The 22,746-nt window shown below is 42.4% G+C and overlaps 2 protein-coding genes and 1 pseudogene across 4 annotated transcripts; 2 read left to right on the top strand and 1 right to left on the bottom strand.

Annotated features, from left to right (window-relative positions):
• Nucleotides 1-2,029: 2,029 nt before the first annotated feature.
• LOC112879552 (UDP-glucose 4-epimerase 4-like) lies at nucleotides 2,030-7,748 on the top strand. The gene is made up of 9 exons (XM_025943824.1): nucleotides 2,030-2,397; nucleotides 4,324-4,373; nucleotides 4,504-4,639; nucleotides 5,222-5,323; nucleotides 5,402-5,629; nucleotides 6,412-6,496; nucleotides 6,833-6,915; nucleotides 7,283-7,374; nucleotides 7,464-7,748. The coding sequence occupies exons 1-9, from the start codon at nucleotides 2,176-2,178 to the stop codon at nucleotides 7,573-7,575; spliced, it is 1,110 nt and encodes a 369-aa protein (XP_025799609.1). The 5' UTR covers nucleotides 2,030-2,175; the 3' UTR covers nucleotides 7,576-7,748.
• Nucleotides 7,749-13,345: 5,597 nt separating this feature from the next.
• LOC112883256 (nudix hydrolase 20, chloroplastic-like) lies at nucleotides 13,346-18,153 on the top strand. 3 transcript variants are annotated; one of them, XM_025948527.1, is made up of 10 exons: nucleotides 13,346-13,681; nucleotides 13,791-13,855; nucleotides 14,420-14,491; nucleotides 14,957-15,134; nucleotides 15,823-15,903; nucleotides 16,142-16,267; nucleotides 17,176-17,255; nucleotides 17,359-17,474; nucleotides 17,564-17,684; nucleotides 17,789-18,153. In XM_025948527.1, the coding sequence occupies exons 1-10, from the start codon at nucleotides 13,442-13,444 to the stop codon at nucleotides 17,856-17,858; spliced, it is 1,149 nt and encodes a 382-aa protein (XP_025804312.1). In that variant the 5' UTR covers nucleotides 13,346-13,441; the 3' UTR covers nucleotides 17,859-18,153. The 3 variants fall into 3 exon arrangements, with proteins under 3 accessions (XP_025804312.1, XP_025804313.1, XP_025804314.1); XM_025948529.1 differs by having other exon boundaries at nucleotides 13,521-13,681; nucleotides 14,436-14,491; XM_025948528.1 differs by lacking the exon at nucleotides 14,420-14,491 and having other exon boundaries at nucleotides 13,350-13,681.
• Nucleotides 18,154-19,200: 1,047 nt separating this feature from the next.
• On the bottom strand, nucleotides 19,201-21,853 carry LOC112881009 (annotated as a pseudogene).
• Between the last annotated feature and the right edge of the window lie 893 nt (nucleotides 21,854-22,746).

The raw sequence follows: 22,746 nt of genomic DNA, 5'->3' as shown, positions 1-22,746 counted from the left end.
CCCCCCACCCCCCCTCCCCGCGCTCGCTCTCGTGTTGCTCTTGAATGCAGACTTGTAATCAAGCATGGTATTGTACTTGCCAAATAGGAGCAGCATTTGTCACCATAATAGGAGCAGCATGGTGTTATCTTTTTTTCGGTTTTTCTTAGATATAGCTCTATTTCTCGAGGAATGAGATGCACATCTTAATGAGTTGTGTTCCGATGATCCAATATAACGCGCTAGTGAGCAGACTATGTAAAGATTGGCTTCTATGTTGAACTCTTGAAGAAGGGAAAGAGCCATTACAAGTCCCTTCAAAAAGAAAAGGAGCCATTACAAGTGCTGCAACAGGTGGAGTTTATCTAGGTCAAATAAAAGTTGAGCAAAGCGGCCCGTGTGTTGGTGCATTTAGCTAGGAGAAATGTTCGTCTTACAACAGTTTCGTTAAAAAAATTATTCTTACAACAGTGTGGTTGAGACAAGTTTGTCCCAACTCGTAGAACTTGATCGTAACTCATCTCCTAAGTAAGAAAAATAAAGCTCTCGTCTACAAAACAAAAGAACAGACAACTCTGTAAAAAAGCTTGGCATATGACAGGACACTGTCGTTTGGCCTACCTTTATTTTTTTTAGAAAGGAGGTTTCCCCGGTTTCATTTAAAAAAAACAAAAGTTGAAGTTCAGGCGTATAGGCGCGCCCGTCAGCAACGAAAGAAAGGTTCTTCAAGAGCAGCACAATTTTGTAAGCTAAGAACTATTAGAGGGGACAGGAGCGCCAATTTCATCAGTTGCTCTTGTAGCGTTTGGTAGCATCTCCCCCGGCTTGCCCTAGGTTGCTCCGGCACAGCAGCGTAGACCCCAGCACTCTAGTCCCTTGGGTCGATGGAGCTCACCCAAGCTCCGGCGTCGCCATTGCTTTGCGCTCCAGTTTTCCAGCAAAGATCTCCAGCCGCTGCCAGTCTTTTTCTCTGCTCAGGGGTTTCCATCTTCTCGCCATTTGGCCTACCTTTATTAGGTTTAAAAAGGAAAAAAGATATTGAGAACTATTATTGAATTTGTTGCATCCCTGTATGTGCCTCTCTAGCATGGTCCAAGCGCATAGACAAATGTGCAACACTGCAACCCATTCTGTTGTACTAAAGTATTTGTGGGTATGCGTAGACAAATGACATGTTAAGACGACCAGAGGGTACAAAAGTACAATATTTTTTAAGCAACGATGCGGTTCAGGTAGCTTTATTTACCACGAACTTCTATAAAAACCTGAAGTCAATATAAAAAAACTAAAGTAAAATATAACGAAATTTAATATCACCAACTTGCATTTCAAGGAAAATGACTCGTACAAATTTCATTGTCTTTATTCACGTGTATTGTAAGATATTGTTATATAATCTAATCATAAGTAAGATTGAATTGAAACATGAGTAAATTGAAAATTTGTCTCTACACTATTGCTACAAATAATTATAGCCTTATTTATGCTTTGGAACATAAATAAGATGTACATCTTAAAACTATTCTCTCTCCTCTATAGCTACAAATAATCCTTTTACTGTTTTTTGGTGTAAAAAATCCTATTTTTTTTCTGTTTCCATAAATTTGCTCTGAAATGCTTAACCACTTAAATTCTAAACAAATAAACAGCTAATTATGCTGGTAGATACTAGTACCTCCGTTTGTCAAACGTTTAGTATGCTCCGACTGAAACAAACAAGATTCTCAAGCAAATGGCGTTATTAGACCGGCGGCTTAATAATGCCGTTAATTAATGCGGCGACTGTGCGAATCGAATCCTCTGACGACGAGTCGTCGCCTCGGCCGGGCAGCAGAGAGCCAGAGAGCACGCGATGCAATACAACCCCCACCGACACCCCCCAGCAGCCCCCCGCAGGCGGACACGTGGCAGTGGCCCCGCCCGTGGAGGACCCGCGCGGGCCCCGCCGCGACTGGCCCTCCTGTCCTGTCCTCGGGCGTGCGGCCACCCCGGGCGCATTCAAATTTCTTCCTCTACCTCGATTCTCTCTCTCTCTCTCTCTCTCCCCCCTCGTCCACGCTTCGTCCCCTCCCTCCCGTTCGGACACTTGGTCGTCGTCTCGTCCCTTCCAGCAGATCCGCAAGCGCCGGGGGCTCCAGAGGGCGAGAGAGGAGGGGGGAGACGGAGGGGTGGGAGTGCTGCGGGGGGTTGGAGGAGATGGCCGCGGCGGCGAAGGAGGCGGGGCCGAGCGGCTGCAGCGGCAGGGCGGTGCTGGTCACGGGCGGGGCGGGCTACATCGGCAGCCACGCCGTGCTGCAGCTCCTCACTGCGGGATTCCGCGTCGTCGTCGTCGACAGCCTCGCCAACTCGTCCGAGATCGCGCTGCGCCGGGTGCGTGCGCTCGCGGGGGAACACGCCAAAAACCTCGCCTTCCACAAGGTAATGAATACTCTCTCTCTCTCTCTCTCTCTCTCAATATGGCCGCGCTCTCTTTTGATCTCGTGTCGGTCTCGCGCGCCGATTTGGTGCTTCCGCTCAATATGCGGGGCGTGAGTAGATCAGCGCGCTGATGCGTACGTGCCTTGGGTGTGCTAGTGTGTTTGGCTCGTTCGATCGACCAAGGAAAAATGTTGTGCGGACTCGGCGGAGCTTTGCTAGGCTTCATGGGAAAATTCGTATTCAGTTGGCAAGTATGAGAATTAGCCGACGGGTTTGCCCACTCTGGGGCGTCGCTTTCGGGGTGATTTGGGTTGGGATTCGTTAGAGTGTCTCCACATCTCTCCGTCCGCTGTTGTGGGGCCTGTAGCCAATATTATCTTGTCACGACTAATTTGATTGTTTTGTTAGTAATAATGGTGTATTGGTAAAGGGATGTCGCTGGGTTAAGATTAACGCTGGTTGATCTTGGGCTGTATGGAAGTATGACTTAGTCTGGTGTGGAGAATGTACTACTCCTGACTGCCCACGGTTGTTTAATTGGGATATTGGTGGATGATCTGCGCTGCTGATCCTCTTATATGTGCTGTGGTGAAATCTTTGATTCTGTTACTTTTGTTTGGTCGGCTGATGTTTTACTCGAGCGCGGTAGATGGATGATGGTAAGCAGTGAAAGCTTTGGTAAATTTAGCATGATTGTGATTACTGTGAATTCTGAAGTTAAGTTTGAGCTGCAGTTGTTTAAGATTGGACTTGGCATTTAGAAGGTTACTTGACAGCTTTATTTACAAATGTCTATTGGGAAAGTTTGCATGGGTCAATACCTTTGCTTGATCAATGGTTCAGCATGTATCACATCAGCATGATAGAATCTGTTCAGTTGTTTCCAAAATGTTACCATCTGTTATTGTCACTGGCAAAATCATGTTGGCTGTATAATGAATCCGAAAACTTGATTTATCTGTGAAAGAATGAAAGGGCTTGGTATATAAATAAATGGAACGTCCTTGTTCTTGCGGAATTGGTTTATGCATTCAGGGTGAAAACATCTCTTGTCTTTTCTTCTATCTAGGTTTTTCAAAGCCAATGTTCATAGTCATAGGTAGTTTGGTCAAATACCTGCAAGGTTTGCCAACTTCTTATTTGCTGCTGACAGCTTGTTGGCTTGGCCAAAAAGTTTGTCTCATCATGGAAAATCATCTCTAAGCAATCGGAGGATCATGTAAACTTGCATTCGAAGGTGAAATGTAGTAAATGTTCGCTCAGAAAAATATTTTCCATGTTTACAAATGGATCTACTCATTTCTGTCAGGTCCTGACTAAAGATAAGCACAGGAAACTTACTAGATGACGTTGATTCATCTGTCTGTCGTCACTCAAGTACTTAGTAGATACTCCCTCAATCCCAAATTATTAGTCGTTTTGCTTTTCTAGATTCATAGTTTTTGCTATGCATCTACATATATATTATGTCTAGGTTAATAGCAAAACCTATGAATCTAGAAAAGTCAAAATGACTAATAATTTGGAATGGAGGGAGTAGATATCTTCTTTTTGGGAAAATACGCATATGCAACGCTGGTGTTTCTTGAGTTTTGCAACTGCATTTAGCCCTTTTTTACTCAGAAATGTTTGATGATATTATCAACTTCTCCAGTGTAATATTGGTATCCTTTTCACTGATAAGGAGTAAGTCATTGGAACATGTGTGCCATGTTCCAATTTTTTTTTCCATTTCAGTTTTGTCTGTGCTGTATGCATCATTTGATGGTATATCTTATGGAAAATATCTTTTCATATGCCATGGATGGACCTAGGATTGAATATTATATAATGTATTTAACCCCAGGATATGTTGATCTTGCCATGAAATTGTTAATAGCCTTTTTGGACATACAAGCAATATTATCAACTTTTCTGCTTCTGCAGGCTGATATCCGTGACAAAGATGGACTGGAAAAGGTTTTTGCTTCAGCAAGGTAAAGTTCACTGCAAAATAGTAGTCAATGTATTTCTGTTTATTAATACTTGTTTAATGTTTAGCTTGACTTCTATGTGTAAATGCATCTGCGCTGAAAGTTTATTCATGTTTATGCTACCGTTTTCCAGATTTGATGCTGTTATTCACTTTGCTGGACTGAAAGCTGTTGGAGAAAGTGTGCAAAAGCCATTGCTCTATTATGATCATAATGTTGTTGGTACAATAAATCTTCTGGAAATTATGGCAGCTCATGGATGTAAGAAGGTATTTACCATATATCTGGGGTACCTTGTGCTCCATAAAGATATTTTGTGATCTAGTTACCTTTCTGAGTACATATGCGTAACCATTTTTAATGGACATTTACTCTGTTCTACATATTTACTTACAGCTTTGGACACTAGTATCTTCTAACATATCGATATTGCCAGTTATTTTAATGCTTATACACCACACACTATCTTTTCTTTACAAGAAGTATGCACTATTTTTTCTTTTGAAAAGACTAATAACAAATCTGAAATTTTTTAAAAGCAGTGACAGACTTGTTCATATAAACTTTTACTTATGTCTATGTAATATGAGTTCCAAATTATTAAAAGGAATGGTTTCTTTATGTAATTGATGTGCCAGACTGCTATGGAATGAATACATTGTTAATCAACACCATCCTATGCAGTTTTAGATAAACTTTTATAATTTTAGCTGTACATCTAGGTGACACCATTGCTTAACAATTCTGTTAACCGTAACATTTTGTTTGAATTTAGGCCAATTGTTCATTTGTTGTCTAGATTGGGCTTATACTGACAAAAAAAATTCACCTTTTGTGTCATAATGTTGCAGTTAGTGTTCTCATCATCAGCAGCAGTTTATGGATCACCGAAGAATTCACCGTGCACAGAAGATTTTCCTCTCATTCCACACAACCCATATGGCAGAACCAAGGTATGCTTCTTCATTTCCCATGTATAAATCGTTACACCAAGTCTTTTAATTGATTGTAGTTGTATGTATTTGTTGCAGCTTATGGCTGAGGAGATATGCCGTGATATCTACCATTCAGATCCTGAATGGAGTATCATTTTGCTTAGGTATTTCAATCCAGTTGGGGCTCACCCCAGTGGATATGTTGGTGAAGACCCATGTGGAACTCCTAACAACCTTATGCCCTTCGTTCAGCAAATTGCTGTTGGTAGGAGGCCATCGCTAACAATATTTGGAAATAACTACGCAACAAAGGATGGGACAGGGGTACTGTTTTTTCATCATGCATGCTACTCAGTTGTTAATTACATCAGCATTTACATTTTTTTTATCTGTTTGGTCCATTCATTCATGTTCCACAGTCAAAAGATTCTAGTTGTTGACAGTAGATCTATTATACGCATTACCTCTTTATGTAGAGGCCTAGAGGGTATTTATGAAAATATGAGTATATCGGCAGTACAATCAGTTGTAATAGCTAGTGGCTGATTAAGGCTCTTCAGTTTAAAAGGTTGAGTAACAAATGAAATTTGTAGTCCACTAGCGTTTATCAGAATATAAGTTCTTGGAAGCAAATAACTGAAGTGAAAGGTTTTATAGCTAGAAAAAGCTTACGTTAGTCTATATTCAATCATGCAACTTAGTGTTTTGTCAGCTTTCTGTGTCCACTCCTAGGAAAATGTAATCATCTGGGCACTCATGATGTTATTACTAGTTGTAGTTTACAGTAAAATAGTTTGCCCCAGCCTCCTCTGAACAATACCATTAGGTCCTCAATCCCCATTTTACAGAAAGGATCAAATGAAGACTGAAAGCAAACTAAGCCATAGTTTACTTTAAAGATAGGTACTCATGCTGACACGGTTATCTCATTTGTTGCGGCCAATTAGCTTCACCTTTCCAATCTAATGCTTTCTAGCTTTTGCTTCTCAAAGTGCTGTTGGAAGTGGACAACATCATGGCCAAATGGCAACTAAGCTATTTTAGGAATACTATTGTGAGAACTGCAGTAATATGTTACTGAACATTACACTTCTGTGTGATTGCAGGTTCGTGATTATATTCATGTGGTTGACCTTGCTGAAGGACATCTTTTTGCATTACGGAAGCTTTTCGACAGCTCATCTAACATAGGTTTGCACAAATGGCTGTCCTCTCATATCCTTTGGCCGAAATACTTATACCAATTCCCAGATGTACACTAAAGATGTAGATACTAGATACTAACCCCCTTTTTGTTTCCCATTCGCACTATCTATTTTGAGGTCAAAAAATTAAACAGTAATATATTACTGATACACTTTTTCATGCTTCTAAATGGATAGAAAACTATATCCATCACGTATGATGCTCTAACTTTCATGTCAAACCCCAGTTCTTCTACATATGAGTTAATTGGATACTCACAAAATAAAACTTTTAGTAAGCTTTGCTGTTTAATCGGATTTCAAAATGAAACTCTTCTTGCAGGATGTGAAGCATACAACCTCGGAACTGGAAAGGGAACATCAGTTTTGGAGATAGTCAATGCATTTGAGAAGGCTTCTGGAAAGGTATACCTGATTAGATATACCTTGAGTATTGGACGAATCTCTGGCTCCTGTTTCTTTTCCATAGTATCTTTTTTTTTCTGGTTAGCGTAACTAATTTTCTTAAACCTCCACTCTCCTGAATTTAGTGTTATAGAAGCGAATCCTTGGATTTATCCAGCGGATCATGTAGGATTTAGAGGTTGGTGCTTAGATATTGACTATATGACAGTTCACAAAGAGAACATAGAAATATGTGCAGGCTGATTGTTGGAATGGCAGCTGCAATTTAATTTAAAGAGTTAACCCTGCTGTCAAAGTTCCAGAAGTAGCAATACCTGCATGGCTTTTTTTTTCCTTGTGACTTATATCTGTACTTGTTTATTTTCAGAAAATCCCTTTGGTGATGGGTCAACGCCGCCCTGGTGATGCTGAGGTTCTCTTTTCGTCGCCTGCGAAAGCAGAGAGAGAGCTCCACTGGAAGTAAGATAAAAAAGTACCGTTTATAAGTTTTTCATGGATGTTGACCATCATCCTTTGTGGTCATCTAAATATGAATGTTCCTTCTTCAGAGCGAAATATGGCATCACAGAGATGTGCAGAGACCTGTGGAACTGGGCTAGCAAGCACCCTTATGGATACGCAGCATCCGAGTCCCCGAAGCTGAATGGCAGTTCACGCTGAGCAACACCGATTGTTCCATGTGGACGATTACTTGTACATGCGACGTAGTGCCCACCAGGATAAAATGTAGATCTGTCCGGTCAGTCATACAGAGAAAGGTTCTATAGGCTTAGGAAAGAATGCTATCTTGTTCCTCCCTAGCATAAGTGCTCCTATAAATGGATTCTTCCATATGCGTATAGTTTGTCAAACTTGTTCTAGGAGCATTGCTGTAGTCAATCAGCTAATTCAATTCTTCTACCGCTAATCGATATACTAGATTTCAGCATCACAGGAAGTTGCAGCCTTATACGTTTGTTGACTGTAATGTCTTCTCGTTGCGACGATTGTATCTCCAATATTAGTGAGCTGAACCACAGTTACGCATTGATTTCAACTCTATCAACACATCAACATCAGCGGTTCGTTCAAGAATCGGTCCAGTTACTCGTAAAAGGAAAGTTCTCCGTATTAATTGACTTCATATTCTCCCATCCCAAGTAAGACCAGGGTGTTCCTCTGGGGAATAATCACAGTCACGCGTGCGAGTGTGATCAGTGGCGGAGCCAGAAATTCGTGGCTAGGTATGCCACACATAAAAAAATTCGAAGCAAATACACACAAGTTCATAACCTACGATCCCCTTTATATTAATGACCATAAAAAATCCATAATAATAACCAAAGTACAAGTTCTAAATATGAATAATTAAATAATATTACAAAACAGTAAAGGCTACTACCTATAGCTACTTCTAACATTCAAATTTTTATCTTATAATATAGCTACTTTTGGATTCCCAAGTGGGGTTTTTGGTATAAGAGGTCTAAAATACCCCTCCTTGCATACAAATTAATTATGACATGCAGATCTGCATGCAAGCTAAATAGGAAGGCCATAATTATTCTCTTAATTAGTGCATGAGGGTAATATAGACTTTTACTCTCCATCCTTAATCTGTCAGAAAAACTCTAGAAGTAGCTATGCTATATTATGGGACAGAGGGATACTGCAGTATAACCTTACGATCCTCTTGTTGGAAGAGATTGATGATATCCTTATTTTTCACTTGACTGAAGAATTCTCTCTCAACAAATATAACCAAGCAATTGTTCAAATTTTCATCACCCATTTTGTTCCTTTGGTTGTTCTTCACAAAATTCATCATGGAAAACACTCTTTCAACACTAGCAGTGGCTACCGGAAGAATTAGCACCAACTTAAGAAGCTTGTAAACAACATAATATTGTTCATCTTTTTCTTTGTCCACGAGCTTAACTGAAAGCTCACATAGGTTTTTTCAAATTTTTAAACCTTTCATCTCTACGAACATGGGAAATGTACATAGTAAGCTACTATGGAAGGTTTGATAATTTTTCGGATGTGAAATCCTTCGTGGGCTTTGTTGTATTGGATCTTTGAGCCATATTTGACAGTATAAATTTGTGTATACATTATTTTCTTCCAAATCTTGGGTATGCCAAGGAACATAGGGGCATACCCCTGCTGCCGCCCCTAAGTGTGACGCGAGGTGTTGTAGAAGGGCGTAGTAGCTCTCTGGCCCTAGCTATTGTGCTTTTTTTTTTTATCAAGCCGACCATCGGACTTTAGGAGGGGATGGCTGCCTTGGATCCAACACTAAACACTAGCACATTTAGGGCAATCCTAATCTATAATATCTATGGATAGTTTTTATGTTACCATATCATCAATACACCATCTTTTAAAACCTACACTCTACGATATATGATATCTTGGAGGAAAAGTTTAGTTTACACCCTCAAATAATCGCAAAAGTCCGATTTTCAACTTTCAACTACGAAACCGGATAACATAGACCATCCAACTATCGAAATCGGGCAAATTTGGCTCTTAGAGTGGTTTTGAAGGTGGTTTTATATTTTTTAAAGTAAAAAAATCTAATTAGATCTAAAAAATCAAAACTAATTCATTTTAAAGCAGAAAATATGAAAATAGTACCAAAATTTTTCTAAAAATGTAACCTATCTATTATAGCTCTATTTAAATTTGAATTATTAACAAATAATAGGTATAACTACAAGCAACCAAATACTATGAACACGAAAAAATTGGATCTGAATAACTGGTAAATATAGTGCCAACGGATATGTTATATTTTTAGAAAATTTTTGATACCCATTTCGTATTTTTTTGATTTAAATGAATTTTTTATGATTTTTTAAGATTCTAAAGAAAAGAGAAAAATCACGGAGAGAAACTAGAGTCTGAGGAGTCCAGGCAGACGGTTTCATTATCTAGGGAGGAAATTCGGATTCGGCCCAAAGTTCAGGAGGTAGAAATAATTTTTTCCTCTTATTTATTATTTATTATGATACCATGTAAGCTAAAAGTTATATATGACGGTATAATTAATTCTATAAAAACTATTTTATACAGAGGGTTTGGAGTGCTGAGGCTGTTCCCAGCAGGGAACCTATCCGGCATCCGATGCGGTAAAAGGGTGCTGAAAGCTACTGTTCATGCACCCAGCAGACAACCGATCCAGCTTCCGAAAATCCGGACAGCCTCCGACGCACCCCAAACTGGCGCTGCCTCTCTCCTGTATCGGATCGGTGGGGAGGGCCTCTTGCAGCGACACGTGGTGGAGGGACCAGGGAGAGGGGTGAGCAGCAGTGAAGAGTTTGACGTGGGGACCACAGACCACTCATTTCCGCAACGTTATACGAGAAACTGCTGGAGAGCATCTTTCCTATCCATGCGGGGTCCACGCTGGAGCGGTCTTTCAATGGGTATCCGCTGCCGCACTCTGCTGGGAACAGCCTTAGAAAGGAATGTGTGGGGCGCAAGGAAGCTAGGCGGCAGTGGTGGAGTGTGGGGCGACGGAGACGCCGCCGACCGACGCGGTGGGAAGACAACCGGTGGGGAAGCGGCTAGGTGGGATGCAGCAGGTTGTCGGCTCGGCTGTGGCAGGTTGCAGGGCAGTGGATCCGGTGGTGAGGGCACATGGGCTGTTGTGGGCCTTCACGCGTTACTGCTAAAGTGCTAATAGTGCCCGTTCCTTCCTCCCTGTGCGCATCTGGGTAGTCAGGGGAAATATTATTTGTTGCCCGTTCATTCTCCCCTTGCTTCATCCTCCTCGTGATACCACCGTCGAGCCCAGCTAACATTATAGGGGTTCTCGACTTGTCGGGTCCAGTGGTGAGGTGAGGTCGCGTTTTCAGTAAATTAGTAGTGGGGTGATGATATGGTGGCCGGAATTTGACTACCTCTTTAACTTAGATCTTATGTTGGGTAAGGAAGAAGGACGATCCGGAGTTGCTCGCAAAAGATAATGGAGCAAGGACGTTTTCACCTATCCAGTGAAGGCTGGAAGAGGAGGATGAATAATGTTTTTTATTGAACGAATCGGTCAGGGGAACTGCCGATTATATCAAAGAGAAAAGATAATGTTTAGACTGGGCAAAACAGCAAACAACAACACCGGCCGGTTGGATTGGCACATCAACACGGCCGCACCACTCCACTCAACTCGACTCAACAACAACCAGTTGGATTGAGACATCAACACGGTTGCAAACTTAATACGACTCCTAACCAAACCACCACAAAAACGGGATAAAGCCGACAAGTAGCCCTCTGCAAGTGCCGTCGACCTCGATGATGTCCTATGCCAACCAGTCGCTGCCATGCAGGACTGGCCGCCGCATTCCGCTACCAGCCAAGTAGCCACCACAACTTCTCCACCGTTCCACCGTCGTCTTTAGGTCACGCACCCACGATCGTCGATCTCCCAGACCCCGGCCAAGCGTTGGTAGAAGTCAGAAGAGAAGCCCACCGCACACATCGAAAGGGCCACCGACATGCAGTGCCCCTCGCCACAGTTCCGCTGCAGCATCATGCACACCAAACAAACGGAGCACCGCGTCAGATCCTGGATCTCTGAGACAACTCAAACGCGTGGGGGCCTTGCCACATCCACTACCGCACACCACTCCTCGGACTCACCATCTTGAAGTGCACGGGAGCCTCGCCACTCCTGCCGCTGGACTCGCCAAGGATCCGAGTTTGCTTTGCCGTCGGTGGTGTCATAGTGCCACCGAGCCACTCCAATAACCTCACCTTCATCGTACTGCCGCCGGAATCATAGTTGCACCACAAGTGCGCACTCAAAGCCTCTAGAGACACGGCCCACCACCTTTGTCCAGGTCTGGTTGGAACATCGACCCTGGCCACAACTTCCTCTGCCCGGTTGGATTGGGCCATCGACCTGAGCCTCTCCACCCTTTGCCGGTCGCATTGGGCCCTCAACGCGAGCCGCACCAGAGCCACGACAACACAACGTGCCACACGTGGGCAACCACCATCACTGCCACCACCACTACCACGAGCCACCACCTCCCTTGGCTGCCATCCCCCACCATCGGCAACACCAATACTGCCGCAAGCTCAGCCAGGTCTCGAGAAGTGACGCCTCCAAGGAGGGAGCGACGCTAATAGCGCCGCCGTCGTTCGTCCATGACTAGACAGAGTTTTCACCCAGAGACACCCCATGCATCAGGCATGGAGACTCCACAATGATGCCCCCAGCGGGGAGAAACGACGTCTGAGGGCGCCGCCGTCATCGCCATCGGCAAGAGCGCCGGCAAAAGGCTTTCGCCCGGAGCGTTCCACCAATCCTGTCGCACACACACGGCCATCGCGCCGTCAGGCGCCACTTGTAGCATCTCCTCGCTCCCCGCCACCTCAGCGAAGCCTGCGCTGGAAGGATGGCCCGTCACATCCCTAGAACTATGTCGGTGCCACGAGCATGCCGTGCGTTGACACGCAATACAGACCACCCGACCCCGTGCAGATCCGCTTTGCCGATGGGGAGAAGAGGAGGTGGAGCGCTGAGGTGGTGCAAGGCACCACTCCGACCACCTCGCAACCGCTCCCACCATCTTGCACCACTCCGACCACCTTGCAACTGCTCCCACCACCATTCATCTGTCTGTGCACAGCCAGCCGCTTGTCGCTACCAGGCTGGACTCCTCCCAGTCACACCACCACGCCGCACTCAGTAGCCGCCCACCCGCGGTCCTCGCCTCGCGCCGTCTTCCGGGACTGCCGCCTCAGGGCTGCAGATCCGCCCGAGGAGGCAACGGATCCGCCCATGGGGGCCACGGATCCGGCCGATGGAGCACCAGAGCAGCCCCCAGGAGTCGCTCCGCTGCCGCCCGCATAGTGCGCCCACTTCCTGGCCGAGACACCCCGCCGCCACCCTCCTTGCTGGTGCCGGGCTTCCAGCCCTTAGCTCGGGCGATGGCGAGGAGGAGGGAAGAAGCCCGGCGGCGGCGCTGCGAGGTTTCCCCATGCTGCGTGCGGGAGCGACGCAGGGGGCGTTGAGTCAAGGCTTTAAGGCTCTCAACGAAGCTCCGGAGGAGGATGAATAATTAAAGTGGAGTATTTTATATAGTGCTGGAACAAAGCAAAATGAAAAACTAACCACCAAACTATTTTCCGAGATAGAGATACAGATACATTCGTAAAAAATATTTGTCAATAGTGTTAGGAAGAAAAAGTTGCCTTAAAACTGTAAGCGAAGAGGGAATAATAGTACCTTGTTTTGCCAACATTTCTTGTTTTCATTCACTTTATTTGTTCGCTTACGCGTATGCTAGTCATTAGTCAATTTATCAAGGTGATTGTAAAAATCGAGATCAAATCGCACTGCTTATTTTGGTTCACTCCATCCAGAAAAATCATCACTACTTTTTTACCTTCTAAACTTAAACAAGACGCGAGGACTGATCGAGGAGAAGAAAGACAAGCCAGAAGCACCTTTGCGAAATCTATATTTTGCTGAAAGAAAAAAAGGACAAATTCCCCCTCGGGCATTTCCTGATTTCTCCCGGTAGAACAAGCCATGTCCACTATGGCAACCATCGCCGCCGCCGCCGCTCGCGGCAGCTCCCCAACCCGCCGTCAGCTCCTCACCCGCCGCCGCCTCCCGTTCTCGGTTTCCTTCTCCTCCACCGCGCCGCATGCCGCCGCGGCGGGCTTCGGCTGGACCGACGCCCTCCGCGTCGCCGGCGACGGCGGGCGCGGCGACGAGTCCGATCTCTCCGGGTACTTCCGGAAGGTCGACAAATGCAACCGGGGAATGGTGAGTTTCTCTCGCGCTCCCACGTGCGTTCGCGCAATTGTAAGCGTATGCTGTGCGAACGCCTCATATGTGATATGTGGCTGTGCGGATTTGCGTGGGGGTTTTACAGGACAAAAGGGGGGAGTTCGTGAAGTTCCTGGTGGAGGATCAAGTCGTGGGATATGTCCACAAGGGGTGAGTGTAATTTCTACTCTGAAACCTTATATGTACATATCATCTCAGAAAGAAATATTTCTACCAATGTTTTGTTTTGATCTTTTTCTTCATCCCCAGTATGTGCTGTATGTGAGCAACCTAAAGATTTTATTTACTTATTGGTAGTGTATTAGTGTATAATCTTTAACATATAAGAGGTATTGGGACTATGTGTGGTAGTGAAGAACTCCAATTTTAGTTTGTGATCAACCAAACAAATTTAGGTGAGAATCAGGAAGATAAAGGAAAGGAAGGGAAGAAAACTTAATCTAATTTTTCTGAGCTGAGTTGGCAACTTGGCTAGAATCCTAGCCCATTATATGCAGTTCTTATACCATATACGTCTTGTAATATCCTTCTTCAAGAATGGAGCGGTAGGTTCTGGTTGTTGCTTTACCCCTACTTTCTTCAGGACACCATGGCTGCACACCTTCATATATAGAGCGCAAGGTGCAGGCATGGCGACTAGGACAAGTTGGGTACCGGGTAGAGGCTGGAGGTGAACAGTGCTGGTGGTGAGTCAGGGTTAATGACACTGTGAAGATCTTGTGGGTGGCAGGGGCATCGGAGCTATGGATTTGTGTGCTTGAGCTCAGGTCTGATAGAGGAAGAAAGGTCAGGTTAAGAGATAAGGCAGTGGCAAAATTTGTCATACTTAATGTCAGTGGTTAAACTTCAAGGAACTAATACAAGAAAAAAGAAGACTGAACTTTTGGTGTATTAAAGTTGCACCAGTTTCTTTTTATGATAACTATAGTGATCTCTGTCGCATGTAAGCGATTTTTCCTAAAAATAAACGTTCTTCAAACATAACCATTGTGGTCTAGGCATGACAGGATGAACAGAAGTTACACAACAAGTCTAGCAAATGGTTAAACCAATGTAGGGGGGCTAGGTTTTACTTATCTGGACTTGGAATTCAGATAGATCTGGACTTGGAATTCAGATAGACAAAGTAAAAAAAGGGGCGGTTATGAGCATGCTAAACTGCTGAACAAAGTTACATTGTTCAAGATCCAGTTTGCACTTAAAGGCCAGATTCTTTCTATAAGGTGTCTAACTTAGTGATGCCAATTTCAGATTTGTCAAGCACCTCAGAGACTTCCATGATGTTTTTACCATCTCAGGCAATAATAGCAGCAACACTGTGGAAAATGTGTCTCTCCAGTCGTCACTTAGGACACCAGAGGACAGAACACATGCTATTGGAGAAGTCATAAAAAGTCTCGGTGAAATGATTCCAGGTATTCGGAATGAGGTACTTAGGATGGATTCATGGATTATTGAACTGTTTTGTGAAATGATTCAGCTGCATTTGCTGATTTTTCAATTTTTTGTGATGACATCATGAGTGTATGAAGTATGAACAGAGAGATAAGCCAAGGTTAATAAATCATGTAATGGTTATGAATCATGAGCCAGAAACAACCTGATTGAATCATGAGCCAGAAACAACCTGATTGGTCTAACATTTGGGAACAGTTATTTTTCCATTCATTGTTGTCAATTTAACTATAGCAGAAAATCATTTGCATGGCTAAATACATTGATACTGAAAATACTGATAGGCCATATAAACCTAATGGTTTGCGAACACTTTGTTATGTGTTACAGTGTTAATCAGCCTTGTAGTGACAAGTATATTTTGAACTTATTCATGCTTCTTCTACTGGGGTTAAAAGACTTGGTAGCTGATCACAATAGTTGTTTGGAATGATCTATAGTTGTCTATGCCTCATTCATTCATCACCAAGACACCAATGCACCACATGCTGGCATTTTTGTCGAAGCAACAGCTAAATTTCTTCAAAAGAAGTTGTGGATTTTTTTTTTGTCATATTGCTTACCCTCAGAAATTTTACTGGTAGTTGCTTTATACTTGGAAATTCAACTCTAGTTTCATATATTTCTTTAGTTTTTTCTGATAATGTTTTGCAATCTAACAGCTCTACCCAGTAACATCATCTTATGGCATGCCTGTGTATTTCTCTCTGGAACGTGCTGCTGCTCCCTACTTTGGTATAAAGGTATGCTGTACTTTCTTTTTTAAAAAAAAAGGTATGCAGTACTTATATTGCATTCTTTATGACTTGTGTTTGTCAAATATTGTACACCTCTATTGGTGCTATCCAACTGCTAATCTTGTCCTCATGTACTCCAAATTTGCTCACTTTTTTTTCTCTCTATATCTGGTAGCTGTTCTCCTCCCACAATTTGTAACTGTTAGATCCTTCTCATTTCTCAATAAACTTATATTCATGACAGGCTTACGGAGTTCATATGAATGGGTATGTTGAGAAAGATGGCCAGAAATTTCTTTGGATTGGTAAAAGAAGTGATGTGAAGCAAACATATCCAGGAATGCTCGACCATCTTGTTGCTGGTGGCCTGGTGTGCATTCCCATTCTTCTCTTGAATTTTTTTTGTTTACCTTAGTAACAAAAAATATTTGCTGCCACAGACGGGTGTCAAAAGTTTATGAATTTTTCCAACTGTGCCTATGTGCACCATATGACCTATGATGCCATTTTCATTCTAAAACTGTTAAACTGGATTCTATATAATCCAGGTGATGGCATTTTGTAACTCCTATTTGAGAATGTTCAACCACAAATCAATAAATGCACATCATTCACATACTCCTTTTCATTTCCTAGAGGTCCGAATTTGCTCCAATCACTCAAGGGACATAGGGAGTATTCTCTGTGTTGTTAATTTGTATGGCATACGTGCACCTGGTCTTTGGTTAAACATATATGTAGTGAACTCTTTTAGTAACTTTTCAGCTCTTTTGGAGATATTCTGATTTCTGAAATAGTAGTAAATCGTCCATGTATACTTTTCTAGCCTGTAATCATTTCCTGGTCACATCAGGCGTAAAAGAATTTTGGACCGAATTACCTGCTTGGTCTAACATACAGAGTTTAGAGGTAAAAAGACAATCAGTCCTACTGAGATTTATTTTTCCTAAGTTCTATTGAAATTTTCACAATATTAGTCCATCTAAAATGAACATCATGGACAAAAGGGGCAGAGTTTTAGATAGCTTCTGGGTATATAACTATATATTTAGATGGTAACAATCAGGATATGGTTATTTAAAGTTAGGCAGCATGGCAAGGTGGGTTATGGAGTATTTGTTGATTTTTGGTTTTTGCTGATGAGGTTTAACATATCCTGAATGAAAGAACTTAACTGAGTAGAATAGAATTGCTCCTTTTTTCTTTCCTTGTTTCTCTAATGTAGAAGTAGAATTGAGTATCTGTTAGCTTATGTTAGCTCCACTTGGAAACTTTTAGCCATATGGTATCTCCTGCAAAGAGAACATCATCAAGGAATGTGAAGAGGAAGCTGGAATTCCAAGATCCATATCAACCAAGTAACATGGCAAACTTTTGTCTTAGAAATTGCTGCTTCCATTTTCGAGTCTTTGTTCTATTTCTGTTTGAAATATTTAACAAATAAGTATCTTACTTCACTAGTGCTACTTCTGTTGGAGCAATTTCTTACATGGACATTGAAGGCTTTAGATACAAAAGGGATGTCCTCTTCTGCTATGACCTCAAACTTCCTGAAGATTTTGTTCCTAATAATGAAGGTAGATGCTGAATCTGAAACTTTGCAGCATCCTGATTTTCTGTATTCACATCGATATAAATTGCAATCTGCTGCATAATTTTTCCCCAGATGGAGAGGTTGATAGCTTCAGACTAATCCCTGTGCCACATGCTGCGAACATTATCCGAAGGACCGAATTTTTCAAGCCAAATTGCAACCTTGTGATCATCGACTTTCTCTTCCGTCATGGGTATTATATGCATATTACATTGTTTTCTTAGCACTGAGATTTCAAGGGAAATAATTTCTTAGATGCTGAATTGCTGATATTGTAATTTGTAACCATGTCTTCAGGTACATACACCCAGATTCTCGTGGCTATCTAAATCTTCTGCAAAGCTTGAGGAGTGGTGATTGTTCTTAGCTTCCAGCTATTAAATTTTTTATTGAAAATTCACTTTTATGTAATAAAAGAAAATCATGGAGTAGGCTTGAAAGATAGCCGATCATAATCAAACCTATTCATTGACTTCAATGTCAATCTCACAACGAACAGAGCATTATCTTCAGAGTTCTGTTGATTTGGATTAGCAACAGATTAGCTAAGGGAACAAAATAAGGAAGAAATGGTGCAGGCTAAGGAACTCTTGTTATTCAGTTGTCTGGACGTTTTTGCCTAGTTCCAGTACTTATATATATAGATTGTGAAACTTGTTAAAGAATGTAGGTCCTTAGATGCTCGGGAGTTGTGATACCAGTCCATGGTCAGCAGTTACTCAAAATTTATGAAAAATGTTAACAGCTGGAGGTTCTCTGCTCTGTTGCAAGTCGAAATAATTCGTCAACTATAAACGCAGATTCGGTTTGTCATTCTGCTCTAGCCACCATATTGATACCATGTGGATATTCATAATTTTGGCGTTGGTTTATAGTTCGATGGATCAATTAAATGATAGATGCATAACGCTGTGTTCCTATAAGGTAGGGTCCAATTTTATATAATGGTTAATATTAAAATTAACATTTCATATAAACTGGTCAACGCTGGTTGCACCCATCTACATTTTCCATGAGGTGGCCCTCCAATTGAACAAGAATCTAGTGTACAACAGGCCTGTTTGGAGTGCCGCTCCACTCGCCACGGCGTGCCTAACCTGTGGCGCTTAAAATGGCCGCCACACCTGCGGCGGAAAAGGTGTGGCGTGCCGTGGCAGGTGGGGCAGCACTCCAAACAGGCCAAACAGGCCAAACGTGCTGTCTCAAGGATTCCTCTTCATACGTCTGAGCAAAAACCACGATGCACATTTGTGTCACCTGGTGCCGTCGAAGTAAAGATGCAAAGAAGCACGATGTAAATTTTTCAGAAGTGTTCTGAAAGCTTACGATTTCAGATAAGACGCTCAGAGTTCTTTTATACAAACAAGTTAAAACATGAAACAGAATAGCTTTATGACTCCCCGGGACACGGTACTGCACTTATTTCACAATGATCAAACGGCCTCACAGTGCACCTTCAAGATGACTTGAAAAAGGGTTGTACTGGAAGACTGGCACCTTCCTCCCGTTCCAGTTTCCCAATCACTATTTCTGTTAATCTCTAGGTTAGTCAACTTGAGCGGTGGTTTACAAGGACAGGAGCACGGGTGCATGCAGCAACTGCACACGACACTAGCTCCTCTAGCTCTGATGCCCTCAGCATAAGATGTCCATGGCGACGCATCGCAAAATATTAACGGCAGGTCATGAGTGTGCTGTGTGCGCTATCATCACCTCGGCCCTGAAAGCTCAACTGCGCGGGGCACGTAGGCCGACTCGGCAATCCAATCTGATGTTCGACGCGGGCCTAGCTCGACATCCTGATCTGCTACCTTCAGCCACTCCTCCCATCTCTCAGGCAGGCCGCCATGGCCTTCAAGCATTGTCACCACCTCTGACATCTTAGGACGTTCTGTGGGATCCCTCTGCGTGCAGAGGAGCGCGATCTGAAGCAGGGATTCCACCTCAACATCGACGTAGTTGTCATTTAGATCGTCATCAACCAGATTCTCAAGTTTTTTTCTCCTTGAGCAACCCTTTGACCTGCACAAAGCACATAAAACACTCTATTAGCTTGCCAGTCAAAGCCGGTGTTTTATCATAAATAATAAAATGAGAACAACTCCTGTACAAGCTAAAGCGATAAGTTAACGAATAGAAGAATATTACGTCCAGAGATATTCCACTCCAGTACTCTACCATATGCTCCGTTTTGCTAGCTGTAAACAATGCACCAATTCAGAAACAATACATTCTTTTTTACACTCTACTGAAGCTCCATGTGTTATTATTAGATAGAGTGACTAATAATTTTTTATGGTAGTACAGAAAAAGTGAGCATCCAAGCACAACATCATGCAGCAATTCTGCAAAACGGCATGCATATCTACACTGCAATTTAAACTGAGGAAATGTCAATAGTAAGCTACCCAGTCAAGCAGACTGGCATTGTCATCATTGGCAGGGCGAGTAAGATCAAGGACACGCTGCCCTGTGACAAGCTCCAAAAGCATAATTCCATAACTGAATACATCAGTTTTCTCAGAGGATTTTCCTGATGATTGATATTCTGGTGCAATGTGACCCACCGTTCCACTAACTGGAGTAGTTACATGGGCATCTTTGTAATCCATTAGTTTGGCCAAACCAAAATCCCTCACTACAGCTTCGAAGTCTTCATCTAACAAAATGTTTGCAGCTTTGACATCATGATGGATAATCTTCGGATCACACTGATCATGTAAATAGGACAGGCCCTTGGCAGAGCCCAATGCAATCCTTCTTCTTGTTTTCCAATCTAGTGGAGGTTCAGATCCTGGCCGTTCTGCAGAATAAAACCAAATAATAAATTCCTTCCAGTTTGATATTGTTGATAACACAGTACAACAAACTAAAATACACAACAAAAAGACTATGACTGCAGTAAACAACAGAGTACCTCTTAAACGTGACGCGACACTTCCATTGGCCATGTATGGATACACAAGCAACCTTTCCGTTGATATTATACAGAATCCGCGAAGACGCAAAAGGTTTCTGTGTACAACCGTACTAAGTATATCAACTTCTGCTTGAAATTGCAGTCCCCAGCACCAGGTGTTATCTCCTTCTTTTGTCTCTTAACAGCTACTAATGAACCACCTGCCAGCCTTCCTTTGTAGACTTTGCCAAACCCACCTCCTCCAAGACTGTTCTTATCGCTGAAGCCATCTGTTGCAACTTTTAGTTCTCCTAGTGAAAATTTATTAAGCTGGCCAGGATGCCCCTCTGGATCTTCCTTGGCTGCCACATTCGAAATCTCACATTAAGTTGATTTGATGTTATTCCATAAGTTGTTCTCCTAATGCTTACCAGGTACATTGGAGAAATGCTTTTGCGGTTTCCTGTCCGGCCCTGTGACAGAACCGTCCGAATTAATCCGGCTTAAGTGTACTAACTATCACCATAGAGGCAATCCGGGCTAACATGCATTTAAAACGAAATAAAATGACAGTCTGTCGGGTAACATCTCGATGCAACCACTGGAATTTCGATCGAAACAATGCATATATACAACCGACCCACGTGAAGGTGAGCCGAGAGATTACAACAATCCACAAATTTTATATTCCAGAGTTCAACAGAAATTATTATTACAAATCAAGTTCAAAAATATTCATAAATAAGTACTTTCAGAGTTCAATAGTGCAGCGAAAAATAAATAATAGTTCTAATGACGATACAAGATATCATGATGAAGCCCGTACATAACATCATTCAGTGTTATCACCGTTGGCCGGAAACGCATCCCATTCCACCGACCAATCAGAAAGAAGATTACATGGCCAAGTCAAACTAGCAACTATATCCTCAAAACTCTCGTCTGAAAACAAAGCTACAAGCAAAGCTGAGTATACTGATACTCAGCAAGGCTTACCCGACTAGTGATATATATTTAGCCGACTCCTAGATATGCAGGGCTTTTGGCTGAGGGTTATTTTTGCTAAAAAGCATCTAAGAGTGAGTCCTTACTTTCAAGTTTTAGCATCACGTTCTAGTTGATTAACCATTCTAGGTAAGCAACTATCCAAATCACGTATGGTGGAAAAAATTAATTGAGCATCCAACCAGATTAATTATCATCATTGTTCCTCTTCTTACTCTATGTGGTAAAAGGGTTAAGCAGTCTCAATGGCCGTGAGAAACGGACGATTCGAATCGAATTTCTTAACCTTGCAAGGAAAATCTAAACACACGTCACGTGGTTGCTCACAGAGTTACACGTGCAACTTTTCCCCTTTATTCCCATTTCATGGAACAATGCCATCGTCCTCGAGTACAGAGGTCCACGAACCACGGAACAATGCTGGGCCGTAGTTGCTCTTGCACTCACAATGTACCCATGGGAACGACATCAAGATGATAGGAGGTATGTTCCAGCCCCGGTTCAATCAGGTACCTAAGCTTATCAATTACCATATTCTCGGTATGTGGTTAGTACGTTCAAAAACTTAACCACCACTACCACACACCGCGACTTTAGCATTTTTGCTAAATAGATGGGTCCCAATCATCAACAGGAATATTGTAATATAGCCCCATCCATCGACCTTATGGTTCCAACATAAGTAAAACAAGCCTAGTGTTCAGATTATAGGTACTAGGATCATGCAACTAGGATTTCAATCAACCTCTACAAACTTAATGCACAATACCATATATAAATAAAAGTTGCATAAGTTTAAAAGTAGGAGTTATGCTCCGGGGCTTGCCTTCCTGAGCAAAGCTAGCCTTGGGCTCTTCCAAACTTTGGTTCAGATCTTCAGCAACTTCAGTTAGATTAACTTGAGCTTCGCGCTGTTCACTCTTGAACTCTAGCACCAGCTCGTAGGTTCGGTTGGCGAGAGTCGTCGATTCTATTTGAATGGATATCTATGAGTTGTTTTAATGGTACAAGATAAATAACTATTTCACTGTAAAGTTATAATTTAACAAAACTCAAGTTAAGTTGTAAAGTACTTCATTTTCTTTTCCTTGGACATTCATTTATCGAGTAGTATCTAGATTAACTAACTTCGTTAAGTAAGTGAAGGGTTTTGTCATTTCATAAACGGCTATTTTTCAAGAGTAAGCATGGATTAACAGCAAAACAACTCCTAGAGATAGTTTCTGATGTTGAGATTTTATGCCGAGCACATTACCTAAGCACAAGCTCACTATAAATTTTCAGCCATTTTCATCAGCAGATTAATCATGAAAAATACATTAAATAGCTACTGCTAGGATCAAGATCTAAT

The sequence above is a fragment of the Panicum hallii genome, chromosome 2 (genome assembly GCF_002211085.1).
Source record: "Panicum hallii strain FIL2 chromosome 2, PHallii_v3.1, whole genome shotgun sequence".
NCBI lineage: Eukaryota > Viridiplantae > Streptophyta > Magnoliopsida > Poales > Poaceae > Panicum > Panicum hallii.
Note: the sequence above shows the minus strand (reverse complement) of the source record. Positions and strands in the feature narration are given on the sequence as shown.